Source organism: Azolla caroliniana, unplaced genomic scaffold (assembly GCF_043228905.1).
Source record: "Azolla caroliniana isolate FFs.n. ecotype wild unplaced genomic scaffold, voAzoCaro1.0.p SCAF_16, whole genome shotgun sequence".
Taxonomy (NCBI): domain Eukaryota; kingdom Viridiplantae; phylum Streptophyta; class Polypodiopsida; order Salviniales; family Salviniaceae; genus Azolla; species Azolla caroliniana.
In genome coordinates this window covers 2,129,560-2,147,879 of record NW_028230451.1, presented here as the reverse complement: position 1 = coordinate 2,147,879, position 18,320 = coordinate 2,129,560, and the positions used below count along the sequence as shown (strand labels likewise).

The 18,320-nt window shown below is 36.3% G+C and overlaps 2 protein-coding genes across 2 annotated transcripts; both read right to left on the bottom strand.

Annotated features, from left to right (window-relative positions):
- Window positions 1-3,190: 3,190 nt before the first annotated feature.
- Window positions 3,191-4,756, bottom strand: LOC147853535 (putative calcium-binding protein CML28). The gene has a single exon (XM_087331933.1). The coding sequence runs from the start codon at window positions 4,708-4,710 to the stop codon at window positions 3,793-3,795; it is 918 nt and encodes a 305-aa protein (XP_087188059.1). The 5' UTR covers window positions 4,711-4,756; the 3' UTR covers window positions 3,191-3,792.
- Window positions 4,757-7,440: 2,684 nt separating this feature from the next.
- On the bottom strand, window positions 7,441-12,250 carry LOC147853534 (glycerophosphodiester phosphodiesterase GDPDL7-like). Its single transcript, XM_087331932.1, has 9 exons — window positions 11,922-12,250; window positions 10,806-11,102; window positions 10,579-10,685; window positions 9,973-10,480; window positions 9,852-9,887; window positions 9,337-9,630; window positions 9,118-9,257; window positions 8,544-9,021; window positions 7,441-8,348 (listed from the first exon to the last, which is right to left on the bottom strand). Exons 1-9 carry the CDS (start codon window positions 12,160-12,162, stop codon window positions 8,023-8,025), a joined length of 2,427 nt encoding a protein of 808 aa, XP_087188058.1. The 5' UTR covers window positions 12,163-12,250; the 3' UTR covers window positions 7,441-8,022.
- Between the last annotated feature and the right edge of the window lie 6,070 nt (window positions 12,251-18,320).

Here is an 18,320-nt window from a genome sequence, read left to right as displayed (position 1 = left end):
TTTATTGATTTATCTATCCATTTTATTTTAAATTCTTGGATTTCCTTAGTATGTAATTTTTTTGTTTTAACATCGAGAATTCTTTCTGGTACATGTGGTTTAGAAGATAATTCTTCAGAAGTAACCAGAGTTTCAGTTGTAATTGTATTGTCGCTAGAACCTAGAAGTTCTTTTAGATGACTCACATGAAAAACTAGATGAATTTCAACACCATCGGGAAGAGCGAGATGATAGGCTGATGACCCAATGCGTTTGAGAACTGTAAAAGGTCCACAAAACCGTGGGGCTAACTTAGCGCACTTACCCTTAGACAATGTCTTAGAATTGTGAGGTACACGTAAAAATACCTTCTGTCCAAGGTTGAATACACGAGGTTGCCTATGATGATCGGCATAAAAACGCGCTCTATCTTGAGCTATTTTTATATTATCTCGTGCAATATGCAACATATCTTGCATATCCCGAAGAAAGTTTTGTGTACTTCCATTATATCCCATAACAATTATTGTGTCCTCAACTCTCCCATAAAAATACAAAAGTTTTGTTCCCAAAGAAGAACACAAATGGTCTACAAAAACGTTGAGTTTATTATTGCCTCATTGACTTCAAAGAATGTGCTCCTCCACCATTTGAACCAATCTATGACCTCTTCAAACCTAAAGCATGAGGCCATCCGCATGTAAATCGATGAGAATCTTGTAAAAGTCTTCATTAGCCACTCCAAGTTCCCATACTTGTTCACGAAGATGAAAACCCTCTACAACTATGTGCCAACTATAAAGGTGTAAATTGATTGGCCATGAGGAATTGGTATCTAATGCCTTTGATCCATGAGCTCCTTGATTGTCTTTATGCAAAGTGTTTTTTTGGTATAATCTTCTTAACCTACAATGAGAGTAGGACACACATTTGTCCTTTGTCTTTGTCACACTCTACCAACATGGGACATATGGCAAATTGACTTTGGTCAAACCTCACTAGAATTCCTTTAACGAGGCATTAATGAACTTCTTAGTGAGGATAGCCTTTTGATAAAGGTAGAGTTTGCCACATCTAAACGCAGAAGGTTAGTGATTCAAGAGGTTGGCGTTTTGACAACCACCCCACCCAACTCGCCATCAATAGGGTATAATGTGGTCTAAACTCCTCGATAAATTACCCTGACAAGGAGGACAACTCCATCGAGACAAAGACATGCGCTCGATGAAAGCACCTATAACTGAATAAGTTGTTGATGTTCGTGAACCGTACAAGAGGAAGCAACCAATGGAACTAATTTCTACAAGAGAAAGGAGAATGCACATAGGTATTACTTGGTCTCAAGCACTACCAAACTTGGTGGATCATCTCGATAATATTGTGATCAATGCCAAACGCATGCAATCTTATATTTACTTTTTACTTAATTAGTATTTCTTAAAGTTGAGAAACAAGTTGTACAACACAATATAGTAATCGTTGACACAACTTATCCCTCTCTACTAGCTTGCCAATAATAAATATACAAGGTCCCTCTTCACCTAGGGTGGCATACAATCATCACTTGCACCCCAAAAGGTAAACAATCGCCCTCTAATGATTCCCACATGACTCCTAATTAGGCCCTTACAAATCACTTAAGTTTAGGCACCTTTGTATTGGTCATCTTGTTAGTTGGGACATTTAAAACCTAGTAGAAATGAGTGACAAACGTTTTCCAATTAAAATTTAGCAACCCAAATGACTTAGAAACTAGGCATTTACGTCATTTGTGTTTGTAAACAGCCTCAAACATTATACTAAACAAAAACATTTCCCATCTAAATTGTGTCGGAGCTTCAAAGCAACTATCAAAGGCAAAACACGTCCACTATTTCCACCAAGGAAACACCTTCGCATTGAATGGAAGTTGAGTTTGTCATCTTACATCCGAAGCCCAAGAACACCACCTTATACATAAGATAATGCTCCATGTAAATATTACCTTCAACATCAAACAATATCTACCTTCAATCCGCTTGACTTGTATATTTTTTATCTATCAATTAACAGATCTTTACATGTCTCATCTACCACTAATTCTAGAATAGGGGCCACAAAAATGTGTAAACATGGTAATGATCGCCAATTTAATCAGGACCATGAGATATATGAAACAAAACACCAACAAATTTGATCACGCCCCATGGGTTTATATGGAAAACCTAAATCATAAAGTCTTGTAAGCCATAGTCTCTCTAGGTGGCACTAAAATGGCAACTTCCATAGTTATTAAACCAAGCCATCTCAGAATTGGATTCAAATTTACAACTTTTTTGAAGCCCAAGTTATCTGCACTCTAGTGGCTCATCCAATCTCAAACTTCATTATCAAGAGATCAGCACTAAGCATTGAACTATGTATAACAGATTCTCAGTATTTAAATGGCTGAGAAAATTGATTGATAGCATGCCAATGTGAAGCTTCGATCTTGACTTTCCTATGGTGAATGGCAAATGCCAACCTTTTTTTATTCTTTGCCCGATGTTGATTTCTTCTGCGCATACCTTTTAAGAGAATGAATCTTGGTTCAAGCATATAATTTTCTAATTTCAATAGGGTTTTACAACCCTGAGCCCCTGCAGATGTAAATATAACTCCATGAAACCTGGCATAATGGTAAGGACGATCCAATCGATAATCTATACTTCAAGCTGGGATGAGCCAATCGATCCACTGAGAGATTTCTTTTTTTTGTTGTAGCAATGGCAAAAACGAAAGAAAGCAACAGATTCAATAATGGTTGTACCACTTCGAAATCAAGTAACATATCAGTAAGACAAAGGAGCGGCTGGGCGGTAAGTTGGAGGGAGTTTTCTGCAACAACTTTTAACTTTGGCAGCTACCAGAAATCTCCTCTGACCAGGAAAATAGAGGTTAGATCAAAGTAAGAAAGCAACAGACCCCCCATTATCGCTTGTACCACATTGAATGAAGTAACAAATCAGTAAGCTAAAAGGCTTGCAAGATACAATTTTTTTGAAGACTATAGTACCATCTCAAATTTTGGGAGGGTGTTAAAGAACTTAAACTTGGATTACGATGTTTAATTACCATCATTTTAATGGTGATCTTGCCATAGAAGGGATGCTTAGATGTCGGGAATCGGGATTAATGGATATGAAGGCAATGTTTCACAATGATATTCTTATGTAAATATTGTGACCTCACAAGAAAGAAAGTTTCCACTTGTTTGCAAGAATATGCTTTACATAACACATGCTTCGATTTTAACATAGCATCACTTCGCAATAATCATGGATATTTGCCCAACATGGAATTCTTCTAATGCACATGTATCACTCGAAGTAATGTAGATGTACTCCATTATATAATTACTGGCTTGATTCAACTCAAACATGAGGTCCTCATCATCAATAGCAACTACTCTATAATTGTCAAGAGAAACTTCATGGTAATCAGGATCATGGTACTAGTAATCTTTTGTGGTGAAATTGATCATCTAGATGTTCATTGTTTCCATAAGAAATGATTGTTGCAAATGGTTTCAACCCCCCTTCATTCCCAAGGGGGAACATATTGTGAAATAGGCCTAAGTGAGTGTGTGAAATCACTAGAGGAAGCTTAAAAAATATGATGAGATTTGACATAGATCATGGAAAATGGGTTAGATCCGAACCTGGATTTAGTGAAATATGTTGTTCTCGAATCCAGATCTAGTGAAACTAGTAAGGTAATTAGTGAAACTTGGACCCAATTCTAATGGAATGAGAGACACCCAAGCATAATGGGCTAGTGTGAGAGTGGGTGGATTTATAATCCAAAGAGGGACTTGAACTCCGACAAGTTGACATGACCATCACCATTGAGGTCAACACGGGCAATCATGTTTGCGCAGTCGTGGACATCCACATAGAAGTGGCCAAGCCGATGCAATACATCGAGAAGCTCCGTGGGCGATATAAGACCATCCCCGTCTTTGTCGAACACTTGGAACGCGGCCACCATCAGGTGATCATCTTCATGTTCACCCATTTCATCATCTTCCTCTTCAATTATCCGCATACCCTCGATGCAAGAGGTGGATGCCGACACTTCATCGGGAATTACATGTGACATTGATGGTGGCAATGACATGGGTGCATCAGATCCTGCCGTGATGGCAAGCTTGTAGAGAGTGAGGAATTGGGGCCACGATACATCGGAATCTGCGGAGAAGAGTGTGCTGTCATCGTGCGGCTCCCGGGTTCTCGGTGTAGATGTGGATTGGGTACTATACTCATGTGGAACGGACATAATGCCGAGGTTTAGGAGGATTTTAGAGAGGTCTTTCCTAGTAATTCGACCATCGTTGTCCTCATCCAACGTATCGAATACCCTTCTGATTACGGCTTCATCATTAATTATAACATTTTTAACGTCATGATCATCATTGTTCTTGGTAGTATTGGCACTACTCCTTGTGTTGCACATTACAAGCTCTACTTCCTTTGAATTGCCCACTAAATTAGGATCTTCATGAGTGGAATCAGAATGTTCATCAGATTTGCTTGAATAAAAGAAACTGGAATAAAGAAAATCAGAGTAGCTAGAAATAGACTTAGAAGTATCTGAGGGTTTAAAGATGCTGCTAAACTGCCATAGAATCTCGAGTTCTTTGAGAGCACCGAAGTCCATATTAGTGAATGAATGAATGAATGAAGTTAAGTTCTTTGAGAGCACGGAGTCCATATTAGTGAATGAACGAAGTTAATGTATGTATGTATGTATGTATGTATGTATGTATGTATGTCTGTATGTATGTGAGCACCGAGTCCATATTAGTGAATGAACAAAGTTAATGTACATATGTATGTATGTGTGTATGTGTGTATGTATGTATGTATGTATGTATGAGAGCACCGAGTCCATATTAGTGAATGGACAAAGTTAATGTATGTGTGTATGTGTGCATGTATGTATGTATGAGAGCACCGAGTCCATATTAGTGAATAAACGAAGTTAATGTGTGTGTGTGTGTGTGTCTATGTATGGTAAATTGTAATTTTTCAAAAGTTTTGGCGTAATGTGGTAATAGTACCCCAACAAGTTGAAAGAAGAGCTTGGGGGAAGGAACCTACGTCTCTATTAACATGGCACGGAGAGGCAATCTTATTGTTTTCCATCCCCCTCCCTCTCGTAGTTACATATCTGTTATCATATTATCATAATTTTTACTGTAAATACCTCACAATACTATTTTTTATAAAGGTAGGCTAACAAACACAACTAATCTCATGACTTTTGAAAAGTTGCACTGTATTCTAATAAATTGCCCAATAAGCTTGATGTATTTTTTATGCTTTTTTCAGCGTTGTCTTCGAGGCAATGGTATTTTTTTCCTGAGATTTCACTTCTCTAAAGTAAAATATTTAATGTCAACTTTTTAAGAGCAAACTATTCAGCTCAGTACATGATAGTTAAAACTTACATGATCCATGCTAAAACTATGAAGACTTGTTACAATGACATATCTTTTGGATTTCAGGAGCAAGCAATCTGTGGTCATGATCATATAGCTATTACATGACCTTGTGTTGAAGTTATGAACATTTGCGGAAATGGCCACCCTATTCTAGAGACTCAAACCCACAACCTTAATCGATCAAAGACTAGCTTTAACACCACACCAATGAAGAATATTAAATATGAAAAAGCTTCAATGTTTCAATTATAAAGAATTAGACTCAGGTAAGGTAATGAATCTACACATTACACATAGCAATCTAGTTGATAGGGATGATGCTAAAGTGTCTTCAATGACGTAGAATGGGACCACATTCACATGTAATTAATGTCTTGTTCCCTATTTAAGACAATTGAATGTTCAATATACTACATGCAACCCTATTATAATCGCCATGTTGAGCGTACAACATAGAAGATGTGCCCCTCTTATGATCCACATAAACAGCAATGACATAATCTTTACAAAGCTATTAGAGAGAGAGAGAGAGAGAGAGAGAGAGACTAGTAAAGGGACTGAATTATTAAGCTACAAGATATTTAAATAACATTTTACTTCATAAGAAGACATTTTCTTGGAAGTTGCAAAATTACCAACTAGGTAGAAATCCTTACATACAACTTCTCGAATTGGGTTATGAAACATAGTGATTTCATTTTTAGCCTTTCTTCACATGAATGCATATTCCCTCTACTACAAAGGTCTTTTTTTTAATATGAAGACTTCTTCTATTATGTAAAAAACGTAAACATATGGTTGCAATAAACACATATGTTTGCTAGTCCATAGAATTACCAATGTTTTTAAATATACACAAACATACGCTTATATTTCTATGCATAGGAAAAATGGCTTCGAGGAGAAAAATATATTCAGATGGCTAAATATGGGCCAAGTTTTTGGATCACAAAATACCTCTAGTTTTAGTTACCCATGCTAAATATGAAAAAGCTCGTTTTTTACGTTTTTTCCATTTTCTAACACAAAACTCAACCTTAAACGTATATACAAGCCTCAACCCTTTTTTTGAATTGTAAAAGTGTATGTTTGCATGATCAAATTCAGAAGTTCTTTCAAATTTTCATTCATGTCATTTGGAAACTATCACATCCTTGTCTTTTAACAAATAATCCAAAAACAACTTGATGCTCCAACTCCTAATCTAAACATTACCAACAACGTTCGTGAGGAAAGTGCTTGAAGGACAACAAGGTTTGATTACAATCATTTTAATGTTGACTAGCCACATCACGAATTCATACATGTCATGGTTGGATATGAAGACAATATAGGGAACTAAAGACAATTTGCTATATTGTCAAGGTTTCCCAAGACTCAAGAGTGTTTTTAGACTCCTATGTCTAGAAGGCTTGAACAACTTAGAAGTTATTACTAACGATACATTTATCGTTGATTCTCTTGTGTGCATGTCCCTTTATGGTTGACCTATATGTAGCAATTAAGAATTTCATGTGTGTGTATCCCTTTTACAATCTCAAAACTAGGCTTTTGTAATTTTAATGTTACAAAATTTATTATTACAAATTAACATAATTTGGCGAAACATATATTCGAGGTCTCTTATATGATGTGTGAGTGCAATTTCCAAACAATTGCAAGTGGGATTTTGATTTGCCAGAGTGACAAGTTGTATCAAATTGAATTAAGAATTGAAAACATCACCTACCAATGCCAAAGTCAAAATTTTGATACCAAGCATTACCTTCTCTTGTCATGCCATTTTCTTTGTTGATTTACGCTTGGTTTTAAAGAAGAGAAAAAACAATCACAGCTGAAAACCATTTCTGTTTTAATTCGAAGGTCATGTTACCACTTTCTCATTGCATAATTGAGATGCAAACAATCCAATTTAATTAATGCTTAATGAAAGACCATGCAAACAATCCCTACTTCATTTGGGGCATCCAGGTATTAATTCCCCCAATAGCATCATATAAAGAATAAACAAATAAATAAATGCAAGATCAAATCATCCCTACAATGACATGCAAGTTGAAACTACATGGCATCCCATCTCCATTCATTGACATTAAGAGTGTCTGTATTATTGGCTTTCACTTGTTTGCAATCACAGGAAGGGTGCATCAACCAACTAAAATGTTGCCATGTCGAAGATTTGAGGTTATATAGCATCTCTCAATGAGCGGTAACGCCGACATTCTTTCGAAGCTTTGCATGTAGGAGATCCAGGATATGAAAAATGTAGGATATATAAGAAAGGTGAAGGCAAGGAAGGAGATCAAGGAGTGTGAGATAAAACATGAGGATCACTACGTGTAATGCCTCCACCACATTATACAAGTAGAAGCAAGATCCTGTGTTTTAAGAGAGTTTGGGGGGGGGGGGGGGGGGGTCTCAGACATATTGGGGGTTTAGGGTGCACTAGGGTATCAGGACTTATTATATGATTACAGACATGGCCACAACATTTGAACTAGGGTTTATCATATGATACAAGGCCATAACATTTGAATTACTGCATAGGGGGCACTCATCATCATAGCAAAGACCACACATCAAATCGTGGCAGATGGGTATGTGATAGCGATGGTGATCATAATGATGGTAAGGAGGATAGTATAGTAAGGAACATGGTACCAAGAGTCGGTTGAAGAAGACGCAGGTGAACTGGTGGGCGACGCTGCAGGGGGAGCATTGTTAGTTGTGGTGGTAGTGTTAGAGAGATTGGGAGGGGATAGATCCGACTCATTGTGTGTGACATCAAGAATGGGTCCTGGTGCTGATGGTGTATAGTAGCCTGGCAGTATATATGTCAAGAAGTCGCCAGGATTTACCAAAACAGGATTGTAATCCGATGCATTCGTGTTCAAGCAACCATTGCCTGAAACAACAGCAAAAACAACAGTCACAATGAATGCATTGGTACTAGTCACATCATAACACACACACATACACAACCCAGAACCCCAACTACAACATATATTAATGAAAGAATGAACAAAAACAAAGGCAGCTTAGCTCACTAATGCATAACAAAGCATGTAGAGAGAGAGGGAAAGAGAAAGAGAGAACATACTCAAGTAAGCCTTTGCAGTTGCTGGGAATTTTGTAATCAGACCATCAACCTGGAAGACTTCCACCATGGTGGCTATCTCTGAGGTAGGATCGGACTCATAATCATTTGGTATGGTCACAAACACATTTCTGAGGAACGACACAAAAACACTCATGTTTCCGGCATGAAAGAGATCCACCACATTTGTCTTGTTCAACAGATAGGCATCGAATGTCGGTTGAATCAATCCCCTTGGCAAGGTTGCATAGGTTGCAAGAGCCTTGATTTGTTTGACCACATCTGGAGTGACGGTGACATTAATATCTGCAACTCTGTATGCCAAGGTATAGTTAGCAGATTGATTCAGACTCTTAAGGACCGCACTATCCTCGGATTGGATCAAAACTCTATCCGAATTATTGAGGCTAGCATTGTTGAGACTCGAAATCACGGCTCCCACAACATCGAACCCTAGTTGTTTGTTTAGGAAATATCCGTTCTGTGCAAACAATCGTGTGCTTATAAAGACATAAACATGTGCTAAAGCACATATGAACGCAATAAACAAACACAGTTAGGCAAGTGAGAGAATTACCTGTATGTCAACAAAGATGTTGACATTTTGGTTTTTGGCATAGGCCAAAAATTCTGATAAAGTTAGGACGTCATATTGGCCATCATACCCCCCATTGACCTTCACACCAGACACTCCATACTCAGAAGCATTTATCGTCGCTGCCATGAACAAGAAGAAGACGAGAATGTCATGATTATCATCATAGTTTTTATTCGGGAAATGATTCCATGCACATACCTTTCAAAGTTTTGATCTCTTCCAATGTCAAGTTGAATGTGTAAATACCCTTTGGTGGCTGCAACACAGGAATGCTAGACACTCTACCAGGGAAGAAGTCGGGATGGAGAGAAACATCTGTATTAGTCAGCAAATCAGGAGATTCCCTACATATGGCTACTCCATCTTTAGTGATTTGTATAGGGCAATCGATGTAGTTAGCCCCTCCCTTCACAGCATTTTCATATGCGATCGATGTACAACCTGGATAATCACCACTAGCTCCACTCCGAGATATGATTAGCGGCTGCTTCCCTATGTAGAAAAACGGAAGCAGCAAACAAGATTAACGTTACCATTAGATTAAGCAAAAACATGAAGCATGAAGACAAGATTTTAGCATTAGCAACAACACATTACATTAAAGCAAAACCAAAAAGATGTATAAAAGGATTAGCATTACCACAAGATAAAATTCAACATTAATGCAAAAACAAAAATGATGTTTAACTAGATTTAGCATATTTCTCTCTTACCTGTTTGATTCACAGCTGCAGCATCCCTATAACATGCTGCATTCACCCAATTCATGTGACATTAGTATCTTTTTTCCTTTGAGCACATCATCCAAAATTGATGAGGAATGCATTAATTTACCTACAGCCTTGGACGCTGTTGTCGGGAAATCCGTGAAAAAACCATCCACATTGGAACCTTGGGAAGGTGCATACTGGAGGTATTCAAGGATAGGGTTGAAGCTATAATTGAAAATCGAGGGGTTGTAAAGTTCGTTGACGAAATCATATGCATATATAGCCAACTTTGCAGTATGAGCATCAGAAATGAGTGTAGATTCTGAAAGCAAATATCCTGTATCATTGTCTACTGCCCAGATGTAATCTTTGGGAACTAAGATTCCTGATGCATATGTTGAAATAGACGTAAGATTTTGCAGTAAAGACCCATAAGTCTGGTTTGTGCTTGGTTCAATTTCATCTTTGCCACGGAACTTGAGTACGAAATGTGTTGTCTTCGGAAGCAAAGGTTTCACAGCTTTCAAAAATACAATCTCCGGTGAAGATACGTAAGCCATAGGTGCAATGGTCCGCAGAGTCACAATAACAGGGTTGATATTTATTTTTTGTTGTGAATAAAATGTCGGATACTAGACAAAGGACATCACCATGTGAGCTCCTTCATAGGATACATATAAGATTCATAACAGAGTATTCTATGTAATAAGGAATGAAATGGAATCATCACCTCAACATTGATCCATAATGGACCTTTAGTGATCTCATATACGATATCCGGAGTCAGAATATAAGCAGGGAAAAGAGTAGGAGGTCGTGCCAAATTCGATTGCACAGCTGCCATTGAAAGAGATATACAAAAAGAAATAAAATGAAGTATGGTATTAAACGTTAAAAGAAAGCTGAGAAGAGAGATAAGTAGATCTGAGGTACATAAAATGAGATTATGTGGAGCACCTGTTATGTTATACATAACTTGATCCAATGTGATATCGATGGAAAAGAAACCAGAAACGAGTTGTCCATTGACAGTATACTCAGAGTGTAAGCCTGGGAGTGTAATGTTGATGTTTGTGCTTAGGCCTAGATCCAATCCAGTGCGGCAGATCGGTGCACCATCCTTGGTCAACTGTACATCGCATAAGAAAACACTTGAGCTGGGCAAACTGTATAGCTTAGCAAACTTATAAGCAAGCTCAGTCTGATCAGGAAAAATCCCATTGTCTCCACGAGATACAATAAGGGGAGCTGAACCTGAAGAAATTGAGACAGAATCATTAGATGCATTTGCAATGTGTTCTGTCCCTCTCCACCTCTTTACACTACACAATCTTCTATTTTTTTCATGACACCTGCTAGTGCTGTGTATATATTATACGAATGCCTAGGGTTATGGCTTAATAGATCAACTTACAAAGCCTATAATTGCATTTCAAAGAAGAATCTGATATTTTGATGATGAAAGGAATGTGTCGAAGATTTTTTTTATCAAAACTTTGCTTTTTCTTTACGAGGTATGAAGTTTTTAAGGGAATTCAGGAGAGATCATGATTTTTGACAGTGAACATGAGATCTTTCAAAAGTTTATGATATATACACACATACATATACAAACGTAATCAATCCTGAGTGGGAAATGACATACGAAATAAAGCACGCTTAATTAGTAGCATAATCTTTACTTAATGTTGATAAATTGGCAGCGTATATATATATATATATATATATATATGTGTGTACATTAAATGCCCAAATCTTTGTTTTATCAATGGCGCATTACATACTTTTAAGCCCCCCTCTTTAATCGATCCCAGATTTCAACTTAAATTTATTCAGCCTAAACATTGAACCTTGATTATTCAGCAACATGTTGCTTAAATATCCCATTTCTTTCAAAAAGCCACGGATATATCCTCGGATTTAATTGAATTAAACAGAAAAAATGTGGCATTTTGGGTGCGGAAAGTTTATAAAATATTGGCTGGATTTTTACAGAATACATTACAAAAGAGGCATTCGGAAATAAATGTATAAATCGATGAATAAATTTGTCCACCATATATATGTATGTACCTGAGAGGGTTTGCCACGAAGAGTTCTGAACAGAAAGGCCGCGACGGGGAGAAAAAGTTTCTTCCAGACCGATCAGTCTGCGATGGAAAGGGTCAATGAGTTGTTCCTCAGCCATCATACGATGATAAACAGAGCTTTCAGCTGTGGCGAAGCTCCCATGGAGCTGAATCAGGGACAACAATGAAAAGAGGATAGAAATCTGCATTGCGGGAAGAAAAGCAGGTTGAGATAGGATCGGCATGTTTGGATTTGTTAGGGTGCGAGTTAGGGATCTTTGTTTCTGTAACTCTGTGTTCTCTTACTTGAGAAAATGAAGAAGATGAAGACGATGAAGAACGTGCTCTCTCTCGAATGAGCGCGTACTGCGAAGTCAAATTTATTAATATTAATTCTTATTTACTTTTTTATATATTTATTTATTTTAAAAAAGCAAACAGGTTGTTTATTTATTTTATTCAAGTAGCTGATTAAATCTGTTTTTCTTGATTAATTAAGAAAAAGCAGGCTCAAATCATAAGTATATTCGCTTATTACTGTCTCTAATTAATTAATTAATTAATTAGTTACATACTCTCTTTATATAAGTACTTAATTATCAAATGTGTATTCACTTATTAGTGTCTCTAATTAATTAATTGATTGATTAGTTACATATTCTCTTTATATAAGTACATACTTAATTCTAATTACTTACTGATTATTTTCTTTGTATCAAAGTAAAAAAAAACAAATAGCCTGGTAAAATAAATGAGCTGAAAATGAAATTATATTTTCTTATTGGGTTGGAAGCCATTACGTAATGAAACATTTTTGGGTAAATACCATATAAAACAAAATAATACATATGTACATACTTAAACATATTATTTTGTTTTATATATGTATAATTCTCGATTGCTTTTCTTGCGTTTTGCTTTCTGCTTTCTGCTTTTTTCTTCTCCCCCCCTCCCTCCCCACACACACACCCCACCAAATCAAAACACACACACACACACACACGAATCTGGTGTTATTTATGTCTTGTATTTTGTTTATAAGGCATGTAGGGGGGCGGGGGGGGGCACACTTCATAACCTCTCTCGATGATCACGTAGGCCAAATGCTTTCCATTTTTCGTTCAAACTTTTCAGTCAACGACTCACCACCTTCCTTATGTGGCCTGCATTCAGGGGGAGAATGCCCCTTCCACTCTCTTAGCACTCCCATCTAGGGGACGGGGTGGCGAGGGGGTCCCAATATCTGCCAATGACCCCCCTTGCTTCATTGCCCCAAAGCACCTCTCTTATGTGGACAAAAAAACACGATGTTTCGCTCACGCGTTAGTCCACACTCTTGGAAACCAGATATGTACACGAATGCTTCCCTGCTACATGATGTTTGCCCTCATTCGGAATTTGATAATATGTCATCGCTTCTCTACATAAAACCTAGATTCTTGTGAACATTTATAAAGATAGAACATGTGCCCACGTTCGGAACTATACAAACCACCATTGTCAATAAAGATGTATTCTGCTCTGCGTAGCAAGATTTGCATTGGACACCGAGGTTCATTAGCAAATAGCACATCTCCCTCGTCACTCTATACGTTATCTAGATTCTTTGTCTTTTCTCTCTAAAGAAACAACAAATCATTTCCCAATGTGGTACTCTCATCCAACTGGCATACTTTCCCTATAACAAGAGTGCCCCTTGCAAGGAAAGAAGTAAAGCACTTCTCTCCATGCTTGGTTTTTCACCCTGTGGGATTTTACTATTGAGGGTCGGTCCCCCTCCCAAGGCACAAAATGATGGGATCCGCGACAAAGAAGATAATAAAGAGGGAACGTTGTCCCCTTTCGCATTGATCTTTTGGAATGTGAGAACTTGAACGCATTTTTGCCCTACACCTTTATTGTAGTATGAAAAGAGCCTATCCAAGCATTGCAAAGCTCAATGAGAAGGTAGAGCGAATCTTGAGGAATGGTTGTGGCTAAAGAAAGATGTGATTTTATTTTCTAGTAATGTATGAAAAATGGTTGGAAAGTATTCATATGTGAAGTAGCCTAAGAAACAAAAATTCCAGAAGTCAATTATGTCCTAAAAGAAGCAACTTCATTAAAATTGCTTAATTTCGTGTTCCAACATTACTCTTGATGAGTTTTGAAAGATGTTTCCAATCTTATGAATGTTACGAAAAGTAAACCATGTCTTGCAACTTGCTTTTAACTATGTATTTACCAAGCATTGGTAACCATGTCCCATTGAAAATAAAATTTTCAAATTTCGAATTCATAAGTTTGATTTACAATCAATTATGGCCACCGTCCCAATAATACTGATTTTGATGCACATAATGCTTTTACAAATTTATTGAAAGGTTGAGGGCATAAGTTCTTCACTTTTTCACTTTTTATGACATGATTTTAATAGTTTCTTCATTTATTGGGATTACATTAATTATTTATTGCAAAGCTCCTCCATAATGCTCTTGCAATTCGTGCATGATTCTAACCTTGGATGTTCAAAAATTTCATGTAATCTACGATCTCACAAGCAATTAGCGTCTCCTAAGAAAATATAAAGTTGAAGGAGTTAGTTATCATGACACAAAATATATATTTTCACTAGATTTGGAAGCAGCCCATTAGTAAAGTGCAGGAGGGCAATATATTCAATGAATGCTTATTCCTATGCTTTTGCTTGTTCGAGCTCAATTTTAGGGGGTTACCAACTAGCCCAAAGGTGGCACACATGTCTAAGGCAAAAGGGTTTGTGTAGATATACCATCATATGTATCACCTAACCATGAACATTGTATTGATATATAGACAATACTATCTGCGAGTACAATTTACTGCTTGTTTTATATATGTAATGATGATAAGAATAATGATTAGTTTTTTATGTTTTTAACGACCAAAGTCAAATAATGTGCTTTATCTCTTCTCATGTGGATGACACTTTTTTATTCACCAATGCTCTACTTTATTAATAAACACGTGGAAGTGAAATTCCAAATGGTCAACAAAGAAATGATCCAAACAAAAATATATTTTCCCGATCCAATGCCATTTGCTTCCATCAAGAAATTGGAAGATATGAAGTTCTAAATCTGTTCCACATAAAAAAAAAGGAAACCGGACATGCCAATCAATGATCATTGAAGTATTATCACCCTAATGCATTTCACCGGATGAATATTATTTTTTCTACAATCATTGTTCTTCCTTTTGACCCAATGGTGTGACGAAAAACTCTCCCATTTAATAGATTGTAGGTGTTAGCAGTAAATCAATTATGGACGTGCATTTCATTGCCTATGCATGCATAAAACATTTAGTTTTCAAGGCTTATCTTTGTCATTGCACAGTGTAGTGACTTGATAATGTCACAACTCACAACTTGGTCCATACCATGTTTGCATCATTCCAAATATTGGAAAACCTCACATTTCTAAATATAAATTGCATATGGGCACAAGTTGTCAAACGTTAGTTTGTTATGTATTTTTAATTGAACATATGTCTTTTGTGATTCTCTATGTATGTCCTACGAATTGAATGACTAAGAGATGCCCACTTCTATTATTTATAAATGCATGTTCCCATGTGTTGGATATTTATTTTGGTGTTATATTGATCAGGCCTAGTAAAGCACATTGTGTAACTCTAACCCTGAGAAATTATTTTCATTTGTGAATTCCTTTTTTTATCCTTCGTCATTCCCAACACAAAATTCCTTCGAAGTCTTGATTTTTTCGACAATCCATGATCCAATCTATGTACATGTTTGAAAAAACTCATTTTATATCCCGATACATTTGTTTCTCCTAAGATGAATTCTAGATGCTCTTTCAAGTAAGTTCATCTTATTTGTAATATAAATATGCATTTGTTTGTTAACCTACCCACCCATGTTATATATGTCAAATGATGTGCAACTACATGGTCTATGGATTCTCCGATTCTTAGTTTATATGTGGTATTTCGAGAAATTATATGGTCTAAGTAATCCCCTTTTTCTTTCTTTCATGTGTTGACGAAGGGCATTTCAAGGAAATAAGGAGATTGTAGGTGGACGGCAATTTTAGGGGCATTTGAGAGAAGCATGAAAACCCCAAGGGTGATAAGAAGTTCTTCCTTTTTTGTATTAGTGTGACATGCATTTGAAAAACATAATAATACCTTGCAAAACTATGCAAGGGTGTGAAGGCACACTTCGTCTAGGATGGACTAAATTTAGTTCACTCATATGATCAACCCAATATTATTATGATCATGAGTTGACATACATTTGAAAGGTAAATTTGATATAGGTTCTCTTCCATTATTACTCATGTGCATTACATTTGTTATTATTTTAGGTTCAATATGCATCTACATAATCATGGGATTGACAAAAGTCATATGCTTCTTTGGGATAACACTTAAGAATATTTATGTGTAGGATTATTTAGGCACAATGTTTGTGATTTGTAAGTTAAATCTCAAGCCAATTTACATTCGACCACTAAAAATAGTGGATATTTATGCATGTCTTGATATCTCATGAATTGATATATTGATGCCAATTATATTGGACTAGTTGAGCGAATTAAATTTTGAGGAACCAATTTTCATCAATCAAGTTCCAAAAATCATCATCTTGGAAATTAAATGGGGCCATGACGTTGTCATTCATATGGACAAACCAACATATTATGTGACAATCACATTTGAACTATTTACAATATTACGAAATTGTTATGACAATTTTTTTTTGTTTGCTAGCATTGAAAATATACTCAAACTATTCCAATATATTTCCCAATGTGGAGAAATGGTGAAGCATTCCTATCAATCAAGAAATGAGAGAAGAGTGTTAGTGCACCAAGTGCACATGGAATTTTCTTTTTCGAGTACACAAGGAACAAAGGCATTTTTTAAGTGTGCATGAAAAGATGACACATGGCATGATCAAAATGTGGAATACATAAAAAAATTCACACAGTACCTTGACACCATTGAGGTTGTCACCCCTCATGGTATGTCAATGGAATGCGCACCACATAGAAATCCTGAAAGAGAGTGTCAAATAAATAGGATAGTAATTAAAGCTCATCCTTTTCAAGTTTCAGGGCTTCTTGATTGTGTCAACGATGCCTTTGGCCCTTCAACCTCCACTTTAAAAACTCAAAAGGTAATAATGTAAGAGAAAATGTACCCATAATTCAGTTAACAAATATAACAATGGAAACAAGACTATCAAGAGAAACCCAAAAAAGATTAAAAAAATAACCATGTCACTTCCCCTTATGTACAAGCAACAAAAGCTAGACTTCAAGCTTGAGAATGTATTTTGCAATTTGCAAACTAAAAGTTTCCATAGTACTGAAATTAAACCTATGATCAATTTTTACAACCCTAAATAAGAATGTGAAACCCACAAATTGCTTTTTTTCACAATGTATGAAAATATTTAAAAAAGCCTCATTCACGATAAAAAAACTACTCCTATGATCAATTTTTACAACCCTAAATAAGAATGTCAAACCCACAAATTGCTTTTTTTCACAATGTACGAAAATATTTAAAAAAGGCTCATTCATGATAAAAAAAACTACTTTATGTTGAAATGGCCCATCATCAATCACAATCTACAATGCATATCCCAATCTATTCAACATCAAAACTTAGTCGCCATAGATCCAACGAACTAACATTATGCAATGATAGAACTCCACTTTCTGGAATAAGGTTCGAGTTTTAATGAGACTAGAGAACTTTTGGGTACCGTATGTAACCATCAAACATGGAATTACAAATGCACTCCACAAATTTATTGCTAGCAGTATAGAAAACTTGTTACAAACATGCCGCATGCATAAGGCAAGCCCTTTTGTTAGTTTAGTTTCATCATTGCATATCTCTACTCGCAATCAAGATTCACAAACTGTATGTTTAAATTATCACCCCCATTTCTATGGTATGCCGATAATTATGAACCTTGAATCATGTATCACATTAAAACTCTCATTTTTTCCATCTCAACAATAAAACATCCAATCACTCGTCTCTATATGAAAGCTTCACGAATCACCCTAATGTCTCATCAAGAGGTTTTTGTAATATATTCATGACATAAACTATGACAAAGAAATTTGCAACCATAGAAGGAAGATGAGCACATAGAACCATTTTAAAGTTTTAAAAAAACACCAAGAACGAAATTCCAATGCTCCACCGAAAATTAGGACTGAGCAAAATAAAACAATGCTCCATCCACTATCTATATTAAACACAATAAAACTCAACCACATTTAAAACATTGGTGCAAAATAAGAATGGATTAATTTGGAAACATAATGTGGAAGCATTACCTATTGACACCATCCACTCCAACTAGTCTTAAATTTAAAGATATGAACATATAGCATTG

What these genes read in the sequence shown, in the direction of transcription:
- LOC147853535 (XM_087331933.1), bottom strand. Translation starts at nt 4,710, where the DNA reads ATGGACTCCGTGCTCTCAAAGAACTTAACTTCATTCATTCATTCATTC.
- LOC147853534 (XM_087331932.1), bottom strand. Translation starts at nt 12,162, where the DNA reads ATGCCGATCCTATCTCAACCTGCTTTTCTTCCCGCAATGCAGATTTCT. An exon ending in AGTTATGTATAACATAACAG is followed by an intron (nt 10,686 to 10,805) that starts GTGCTCCACATA and finishes TTTCAATGGCAG; the next exon opens with CTGTGCAATCGAATTTGGCA. An exon ending in TGCAGCTGTGAATCAAACAG is followed by an intron (nt 9,631 to 9,851) that starts GTAAGAGAGAAA and finishes TTTTCTACATAG; the next exon opens with GGAAGCAGCCGCTAATCATA.